The 11,024-nt window shown below is 28.9% G+C and overlaps 1 protein-coding gene across 1 annotated transcript in view; it reads right to left on the bottom strand.

The window, feature by feature from the left end:
- Nucleotides 1–7,705: 7,705 nt before the first annotated feature.
- The window catches only part of Gpb5 (Glycoprotein hormone beta 5), a gene marked incomplete at its 5' end in the record, with an annotated part of 43,556 nt that continues 40,237 nt past the window's right edge, over nt 7,706–11,024 (bottom strand). Inside the window, 1 exon segment of the mRNA XM_067047297.1 lies at nt 7,706–8,477. Within this exon segment, the coding sequence (XP_066903398.1) occupies nt 8,262–8,477 (216 nt within the window).

Genomic DNA, 11,024 nt, shown 5'->3' with positions numbered 1-11,024 from the left:
ACTTCCCTTGGTTGAGAAAAAATTTTTGTATTAGTCTTATCCAAATGCTCTCAAATTGTCTGCAGTAAAATATTAAGAGTTGGAAATTGTGTATCTGTCCGTCATGTGGTATTTTCAAGTGTTTTAAATATTGTATAGTTTGCTCATGTTCAGAAAGAATTTAGGTTAAATTGTTGTCAGTACTCAGTATACTTTTACAGTTAAGGCATATTATAACAGGATCAAGGCTTGATTATTGTGATAGCCTGCGAAGGCTTGGTTATTTTGATGAAGTGGTTCTGGCATAGTTCCATTTGACAACTGTATCCTTCCTCTATGTGCTTTGATGTAGGATATAGGGACTTTATTATATAATATTGGGAGGTCACCATGAGCTGTCAACTTCGCAAGTCTTCTGTTCCTAAGTGCTGGGTGTCAGAAAAATTTCTCAATTTTACCTTATCCATGGAGCTCATGAAATATTAACAGGAATATTTGAGTTACTCTCCAACATTTAGAATACTAGATGCAGTTGCTACTAATTCAATTTTTAATGAAAATTATGTTCAATTTTATTGAGTTAAACTGGAGAGAAAGAAAAAACTCTGATGCTGTATCACACTTTTTTTGTCATTTTTAATTTATCTTTTCTTGTTATCTCAGAAGTATTATACGAAATGTCAATAATTCTGTTTCTAGAAAGTTATTATTAAAAAATTATTATGTAAGCATCTCACATATATAAGTTAAATTTTTATTTACAATATTATTTTTTAGTAGCTATTTGACAGGGGAATATTTAAATTTTGAATAAATGGATTTATAAACATTTGTTAGAATTCTTCTCATATGTATAATTACAAATATACTTATGAGCATATTGCTGCAAAGCCAACGTAGGGTAACTGTAAATTTTGTTATCTTGGATTTTCTATCATTTTTACAATACCAAAAAGATCTAATTGAATATGTGTCTTCACTGATTAAAAATACAAATTGATCAATTGATGTATTTCAATATTGGAAATTAGCAGCTACTTTACATATTCAACAGTGGTTTGAATACAATTTTCTCCAATTTTTTTTAATACAGCACTTTGGCATTGCTCAGGCATTCTTTAATTTTGAAAATGCAAAAAACAGTTCTCGATTCGTAAAAGTTTCAAAATAAGCTCGTTCCATTTCAAAAATGATATAGAACACAATAAAAAAATATGAACCTAATTGATCTAGTTAATTTCATGAGTTTGTACCCATTTTTATGTTGGCTAGTGATTCTTTTTGTATGTAATATAATGTATTGAGGACATGAGAAAAATAAAATAATAACATTTCATGAAAAATTAACTACTACATTAATTTTAAGCAAAAAGCTCATTTAATTTAACTAACAATATTTCTTTATGATTTCAAAGCATTTTTTTTTTTTAAAGGTTTTTACAAGTAATTTTTGTGTGTCATCACACTTTTTTTTTAATTTATTTAAAGTTACAACTATATTAAATAAGAATTAATTAAAGTGAATGTGTGTTTTATAACAATGGCATGATATTCTAGTGGAGAAACTTGGTAGCACTCCAATAACATTTCTATATTAGAAGCTCTTGAGAACATTTTCTTTTCAATTGCCTCTGAAGATTCTCAGGAATAGGAGAGGATACAAGTTGGACATTAGGTTAGGGTGGTTAGGCAATGTCATCACACTTATAAATAATTTGTTAAATACTTGAAAATTTTTCAGTTGATCCTTCAGTGTCTCTGATACTAAATACTGATGAAACTGTAACTTTATTTTTAAGTTCATTTTTTTTTTTGTCTTTAATTTCCATTTATAAAGCCTAATTGTTTATTATACAGTACACCTAAAAAGAAACCAAATCCCTTATTAATAAATGGAATCAGAAGTGTATATTTAACTCAGTCTGAAAAAATAAAATTTTAAGGAACACATAATTATAAATTGAATTGGGCGTTGATGACCTCAGGGTTTTACACCCTTAAGCCCCCAGACAACAACAACAATTATAAATTGAAATTTTTAATAAAGTATAAGAAATTAATATTTATGTATTATTTTAATATTAATATTGATATTATATAATTAAGGTACACAGTTGAGGTGTAGCATGAAGGATAATCTATAGTCTGAACATGTCTCATTGATTTCAACAAGATTCAGAGGAGGAAGGTTTGACTGTCAGTACTTTTGATGGCATCTGTATCAAACCTCATGGTTAGGCAAGCATAATCATTGTTGATAATATTTAATTCACTATCACCATTAAATGGCTTTGTCAGCATACAAATTCAAAGAGAATTGGTTCGTCTGTAGGAACTAAATTGTTATAATTTAAACATTTAATAAACCTTGGAACCTTACAATGTTTTCCAACATCAAGAGAATAGACAAATTTGCTGGATCAGTTGAAGAATTTAAAACTGAATTATTTTCTTTTCCCTTATATTTTAATACTAATAGAATAAGTCTATATGGAAGTTTTCACATTTTGCTTTCCATAATGTTTCAATTACTTAAATATACTTTAGTACAGAAGGGAGTAATAAAACCCATCTTAGCAACCTTCTTATGCACTCAAAACTATTCTAAAATAGATGAGCTGTGATAGATTCTTCATTCACTCAGATCTTAAATATCTGAGAAAACAGTCCTGGCCAAGAATTTATTAAATAATTGATGATAAGTAGAAGGTAAGACAAATGAATTTCCAGTTCAATCTGGAATCATGTATAACTCAATAACTACAAAGAAGCAAACTTTTCATGAGCAGATGGCAATATCACAAAACAGAGTGGTTTGGGTCACAGCTTCTTACTTTTCAATAAAAAGTATTGTGCCTCAAGCTAACCAGGAATCCATTTCTCTTTAGTTATTTGTAAATAACGACAATATTACACCTCCTGAACACCAGAGGAGCAGGCTACTAAATTCGTGGATCACTGTTGTTCATCAATAAAAATATAAACTTAGACAAAATACCATTAGAGGCAATAGGCATCATCTATATGTATGTATCCCCAAAGATAAAGCTAAGACCATTCGCCGTCTTACGAGGGATAATAAAGTCCCAAACAATACTCATGAAACAATTGCTAGCATAATGAGATGTTACCCTGAAGCTTCGAAACAAATTATCTTCTTTCCACTACAAAAACCACCAAAAACAGAACCAAGCTGACCTGAGATTCGTTTTCCCATGATCTTTTGCAGAAGTAAGAAGAAGGAAGTATCGCTATGGAAACATCCATAGAGTTAAATGCATTGTTATGGAGTTCAATTTTCTGGTGTCTGGTATAATAGCAGATGAAAAATATTCAGGGAGAGTATGGGTTTTCATCCTTCAATAACGGCACGAGAATCATAACCTTTTTGTAGAGCCAAAGATACTTCAAGAAGTCTACTAAACTTTTTGGTATGTGTCTATAAGTTTCTATAGCCAATCGAAAGGTTGTCGTTATATTAAATTTTGCAACCTCTTCCTTATAAAGTGTATTGTAAGTCCGTCCTCTGATGGAAATTTGTCAGATTTTCAAAGGTATTCTCTTCGCTCTAATCAAATTCCTTATGCATTGGAAATAAATTGGTAGATTTCCTTGGTTTGGGTACTCCCAATGACTAAATATTTATGATTTTCGTTTTCAATTAAAAAAAAATTATATAAAGATTAATTCCGTGATAAAAATTAAAACAAACCATGATGATTATCTTTAAGAGTTTCTTTCTCGAAAATCTATGCTTATTAAGAAGTGGAGATTTTCATAAAACATTTGGAAAAATGAGAGTGCAGGGTGGCAACACTGTTTCCAAGACCTTACTGAGTTCTAAAAAGGTTTGTATTTGAACTGTGCATTTTTATTCCAAATTTCAAGAAAACTTTGAAATGTAATTATTATCTATAATGTTATAATCTATAGTAATCGTATATAAACTCTTTGTATCAGTTTGCATATTTATGATGTACTTATGAGATACTATTTTGATAAAATGAAAATTAATAACATTTGAACTCTGTCCATTCAATGTAAAGAGTTATTTTATTTGAAACACCAGAATAATTTGAAAATGTTTTTTTTCATTTGCTATTGAAGATAGTACATCGTTGTTATTCTCCAAAAGTATCAAAACCATGCAAAATATCTTTCTTTTTTGTCACAGGTTTCTGTTAGTTGAGTTCATGGTTAACTATTAATATTTTAAAATGACTTTTATTACAATCTGAGTTATTTTGAAAGGTAATTTAGTTTTCTAACAAACTTTTTTGGGAAAACAAAAAGATATTTTGTTTTTATTTTTTGACTAATTCAAACATCCTTATGATCTAGATTACACCTCAAACCATCATACTTTTTAGAAAGGTTGTATAAAATTACATTCTGCATAACTCAAATAAACTTTTTATTTCAATATATTCAATAATTTACAATTTATAACATACTGTGCTTTACAATAAACATTTACAAACACCTCAATTTTTTCTTTCTTCGTTGTGGCAGTAATACATAAGATGTGATAAATAATGTAATGAAAATATTAGTACTTATGGTTAGGCCACCAAAATACAGTAAAATCATCATTAAATGATACTGTAAAAGCAATAAAAAACCATATGAACAAATGGATTAAATCAACACATAGTATGAATATAAAAAAGGTGATGTTCTATGTTCTATATTCTTGAAAAACAATGGGAACTCCTTCGTAACAGCAATCTTCAAAGAATTTTCTATTATATTATGGAGTTTTCTTATCTCGCTAGCATATGTTAGTCCATTTACATGAAAATCAGACTTTATAAACTTATTCCAGACTTTATCCTAGGAAAAAACTCTGAACTAAACACCTTAGAAGCTACTGCATGCAAAGGCGTATAATGAAATTGAAAAAGCAATAAGTGGGTTTCAATGGTGGGTTTGTTTTGAAAAGTTGAAATTTGAAAAGATCTTGGGATTATTATCATTTTCCTTTTTCAATAAAATTAATTTATTTAAAATAACTAGAAATTATATTATTCATACGTTCAGAAAACAATATTTAGTCTGTATGTTTCTTTAAGATAAATATTAAATCTAAGTTCATTGTTGTTCCTTTTGATTTGGATATTTTAATCTTACTCAAACTAACGCCTATAAAAATATCTTAGGAACTTAAAATTGAGGGTTGTAGCTTATCAATGTAGTAGATATTAATATTTTTTAATAATTATGGTTTGTTGGTATTTGATATATTCTTTTGAAGTTTGTTTAGTTGAATTTAATATAATAATTGTCATAATTACATTCTTTCATATGTTTGTGTTTACATATTTAATCATGTACTGAGGAAATCAATTGATGAATCTCCTGACCTTTCACTGCACAAACCCACCATCTACCAGGTTTTCTTACTGTTTCTAAGGGGGGAAAAATGACCAAAATAACATGTTTAGAGATCAGTCTTTTAAACTCAAATATACATAATTAAAACTACAGTGCACTGAAAATTATTTAATTTATCTAAATAAGCTTAATACTATTCATAAATAAACTAGATAGATATAGATAATGAGGAGTATATTTCTAGTAATACCAAATATATATATAAAAGAAAAAGGAAAAAAAGTATCTAATAATTAGGTGACATAATTTAAGACATGGTAATAGACAAACACTATCAAGGACACAAGGTTGCGGACAGGCATCGCTCTTAGGATGGGTTGATATAACATGCCTCGGAACTACAACAATGTGGTAAGGTGCCTATGGGTGTTAACATGCAGCATCAGTCTTCTAAACTGCCCCATGCATTAAGCCTTGCCACCATCATCAGATCCATTCCTTCCCTTATCAGAGGACCCCTGAAAATTTTCTTGTAAATATAAAAAAATAACTATAACTATTTTTAAAAAAAATTATATTATCAGATTTTATTTTTGTGGTAAAACAATTAATATATATGTGTATTTTTACACTTGAAAAAATTTTAAGCTAAAAATAGTCTAAAATTATTACTCAAACTGGAATAATTTCTCCGAATTCATACTATTAACATATAACCGAAATGGATCTACTTCATTGTCATAAAATGAAATAAGCTTATTAAGTTGGATTGAATCCAATCATTCAATATTATGACTATAAATACAATAGTTACATATTTCATGTTTTTTCTTTCTTAACTTTTATGATTTAATGTTATTTTAGTAATTTAAGAAAAAAGGATTAATTTTTTAATCTAAAAATTACAGGTTAACGTTGATTCTGAATAGGTTTTCAAGACAGAAGAATATTTTTCACCTGCAATGATTCTTTTAAAATGTTTTCAAAACTCCTTATAAGGTAAGCTATTACATACTTATATGTATTTATTTATTTTTTTATTAATTTTTTTAAAGAACATTTCAAATCTTATATTTAAACGATGTCCAGATAATATAAAGAGATTCCTTTCCTGTAATAATTTTTTTTTTAAACTCTTCAATTATTTTGGAAAAAATATTTTCTCTCATAATCATATAATATTTTTAATTAAAAAAAATATCGAGAAAGATATTATCTTTTTCTTCTGTTAATTATAGATTTCTGTAATATTGGATGTTATCTAAGAATAATTTTATCGCTATTTTGCAGCACTGATTCAGCTAAATTATGATTGATTTAGATTAATTTTGAAGATATTGTGTGGGCATTCTATTAAGATAAAAATTAACTAATTTGAGAATGGTACATTAATTAAGAAACAGCTATATAATAGAAAAAATTACATGCTGAAACATAGGCTAAAAATCATTTTTATATACTTAAAATACTTTTGTATTGTAAAAATGTGGAAAATCAAATTACAATGACTCTTATAATTTATTTTTTAATGAAACCATATCATGTAAGACAAAATACTTGAACATTCAGTACTTAAATAATAAATAAACCTTCACAATTATTCTATTAGGAGATCAATCCTAATCTAACATTTTATTTGGATTGTACAAATATTCTAATGGCCATTTTAGAGATTTCTACTCTCCGGAGCTGTACTCTCAAGTGGATAGTGTAATAGTAATGATTGGTTCTCTCTCTCTGAGAGTTGATTTCGAAATTTTTCGTACGATTTACTCTTGTACTCTTGAAATGTAGCCTTTGATATTTCAAAGAAACATAAATAAATAGTCTATCTTAAAAAGTTATGTTTGTTTTTGTTTAGTTGTGTAAAACATTGAAAAGTTAAGTTTAAATGATTTTAGTTTAAAACTTTCATCGTTTACTTTGTTTACTAATTATAATATTATTCTTTTCCATCAGTTTATATGAGAATTGATAGTGTTCGGTGTTGATAGTCATATTTACTCATCCTCATGCGTAAAGCATTTTAAGAGGAAGGCATGCAAGAATATGTGTCATTCCTATTTTTTATGCTGAATGAATCCAATGTACTGACTGATAAATATTCATTTAATTATTTCCCTTTGTCATGAATTTATTATTTATTAATAAATAATTTTGTTTGAATTTATATATATTTTTTTAATCGATTAAACACTCTGTAGTAATGAACTTTTTATAGAAGATTTTACAGTTAAATTTCTCAATGAATAATTAGAATTAAAGAAGAAATATTTCATTAATCAATTCTATATCTAGAAAGTAAATAATTCTTTCATACTTTGAAATTAATCAATTATAATTTTTTATGATATATTTTTATCATTGTTTAGAACTGTTAATGTACCTTTAATTAATTTTGACTAAAATACTACTAACATATTTAATTTTAATCCTGCAGTATCAATCTATCTATTCCCTAAAGATTTTCAAGTATCTCACATGAAATCTTCCTATGTTTGAAATCATGCATTGTAAAGGAGCCCCATACAATTTGAAAATAAATAAATGAAAAAATTAATTTGGAAAATAAAATATAATTGAACGGATTAATTATTTAAGTATAAATTATTTCAGTCATATCAAAAACATTAATAAGATAACCACTTTACTGTAGATTTCGATTCAAATTTTCCAATTTATACAACTTCCTAACGAACAGAAATCCTAAAGTATTAATGAGAACATAAGAAGACTATTCCCGGTTATGTTTAAAAACATCATAAACCTCAACAGTCTTCTTTCCATTCTGTATTTGTCATTAAATTCAGTTGATTCTATGTATATAATGTTATTAAATGAAACATGATCAATAGAGCTCTTCTCAGCAAAAGCAATAAAATGTATGGTTTTAATGTTAACATATTGAAACGCCGTGTGGTATCCTAAGGTAGCGTGGCGATGAGGTACTACTGGCGAGGCCTGTACCTGAGGCCCTGACAGCTAGCCTCTGAGGATCTGCAGACGTGGCAATGGCAGCTGACGGCTTGTAGGTACTGGTGGATCTCTGTTCCTGGTTCTGCGCCCTCTTCGCAGTGTTGGAGTACCACCGTCCGCTGTTCCCGAGCGCCATGAAGACAAACAGGGTGGTGGGATCTCTTGTAAGGGAACCTCCAATCAGATATCTGCAAGAAGAAATGGTAAATTATGATGAAAGTAATGCTGAAGAAGTGGGGTTGATCACCTTATAGTAAAGTGTAAAAGTAAAAGTTCCTTGGAAATTTGTATCTTGTAAGGATAGAAAGGAAGCAGTAAGAGAATAAAATAACAGCAATGTATATTTATTCTAGATCTAAATGTAGTGGAAATTTTGTTGTGTTAAGAACAAAAAAATTGCACAGCTCAAATCAAAAGAAGCAGTTGATAGGTAATGATCTGATATTTCAGAAGTATTCTTACTCTCCAAATGAGTAGAATATAAATAAATAAATAGAAATTACTAATGATGTGTTTATACTGGTCTGGCTTCCATTGTAGGCTTCTTTAGGTCTAACAAATAAAACTAGATAACAATAAAAACAGTACAACAAGAAAATTAAAAAGATTAAAAATAAAAATATAAGAAGGTAATTTATAATGTAGGAATATATACAAAAGGTAATCATTAAAAATATTATTAAAAGAAAAAAAAGGAAATAATTATAATATATATGAAAAACCAAAAAAGTTGTTTATATAAATAATGAGAAAATGAAAAATATGTGGGAGGAAACAATGTACATGACATTGTGAGAAGAATTAAAATATTCGGGTGAGACTAACAAAATATAGAAGTGATATCTGAAGTAAAAATGGCGTAAGTTGTAAAACTTTATTTTTAAGAGGTGCTGAAGAAAAGCTAATAACATGTGTAAAGAACACTAAACAAGGGAAGCATTAAACAAGGAATAAGGGTAAGAGATGAGAAGAGAAAATAGAAAAAAACAGAAAGTACTATCATAGAGAGACCTAATCGCCTGCTCAGAAGGAAGAAGAGATGTTACAAGATTACAAGATAGTTTCTGCTTCCACAATATTTCTAAAGGGATCCCTACATGAAAAACCATAGTAGCCAGAATGAGGGACATTCATAGGCTAGAGAGTTAAAGTGCCAAATTTGATTGGATCGTGACTGCAGTGGTTCTGGTTCATATCCAGCCTGTGGGTTCTCCTTTTATTTCTGTGGCGGTAACACGAAACGAAAGCTTGAGCCCCTCACAATGGTTAGAATAGGGTGGTACTCTGTAGATACTCCCCTCCGTGGTGCAAAAAAAGATCCCTGGCCATAAAAAAAAAAGGGGTTAGTCGAAATGACACATCATTCAAAATACCAGACTTGAATAACTAAGACATTTCATTATCAGTCTGGCTTCCCTTACTTGTAAATGGGGTACCGTACAGTAAGAATCGTGTGCAATGACTCCCCTATTCGTAATTTACAGAAAGCTTGTTTGACATTATTTTGAAATTTGCCAGCTATAATACAGTGAAACACACGATACGAATTACCAACCCTGCTAATTTCTCATTAGCCTCTCTTCAAGTTTTGAATGATCAAATTTTAAAATTTTTTCGGTGATCCACTAATATTAGTCTACAACATGAATCTGAACGTCCATCTTTGGTTATACAGTCACTAACTGCTTTTATTGTGTTCAACGGCTTTCCATCTTTTTTTTATTCCCTTCCTGGCCATTTCAGACATATTGGGGAGGGAAGTTATCTGAAAGTAATCAACTTATTCTAACCTTGGTGGGAGCAGGGAGCTGCCATAACTCTTCTCTCCTTCTAAACCAAAATGACGCTCATGGGTAAAGATTGGGCACGTATCTTGGAGGCAAATTTACGTTGAATTACGTTAATTGGGATTTTCCACGTTAATGTATTTGCATTATTTGTAAAACCGTTCATTTAAAAAGTAAGGGTTGAATATAAAATTGAATTAACTTGGTCGATTTTTCAATTATTTTTTTAGGGACAATTAATAAAAAATAACTTATTTTAAGTAAAACATTAAAATATAAAGTTTAAACACCTCGGAACAAGCTGCTCTCTTTCCTCTCCCCGTTCCTACGTTTCTTATTAGCATTCATACGCCTACATTAGTACTACTGCCATTCCTTACAATCTCTATCAGATTTTGTTAATATTTTAAGGTTCAATTGAATATTTCTGCAAAATAATTGATTACTTTAAATGTTTATCCTCTGTATAATGATTTCATTTAGTTACATTAAACTATTAACACTATTTATAATCCATATTTTGTTGGTGAAATAACCTTAAAGGAAAATAGTTCTAAATTGGAATTTTCCAGTGATGGGAAATATCGAAATTAGTGATTTTATAGTAGACCTAAAAAAAATTTAAGTTGGATCCAAAACTGGATTATGATTTGAGATTGGAATATTAATGGAGATCCTACACCGGAAAAAACACTGCTGAAGTAATTTCTGAGGTAACCTGATCCGTCCAGAATCTATAGCATCAGTAAAAAATGGCGCCCAAAAATTATCACCTTGCGAAATAATTTTGAATTGCTTAATAATACTATTTCATATTCATATATCGGAAAATTATAGAGCCTGTAATATGTTTTGGTAATTTTAATTTGCTTAAAATCACCTCCTTGTACAACCGTAGTTCTAGAAACAATACTTCCTTACAAACTGCACAAGAAACCCCTGACTTTG

This window comes from Halyomorpha halys, unplaced genomic scaffold, assembly GCF_000696795.3.
Source record: "Halyomorpha halys isolate HHAL.00 unplaced genomic scaffold, Hhal_1.1 Scaffold781.1, whole genome shotgun sequence".
Taxonomy (NCBI): domain Eukaryota; kingdom Metazoa; phylum Arthropoda; class Insecta; order Hemiptera; family Pentatomidae; genus Halyomorpha; species Halyomorpha halys.
Note: the sequence above shows the minus strand (reverse complement) of the source record. Positions and strands in the feature narration are given on the sequence as shown.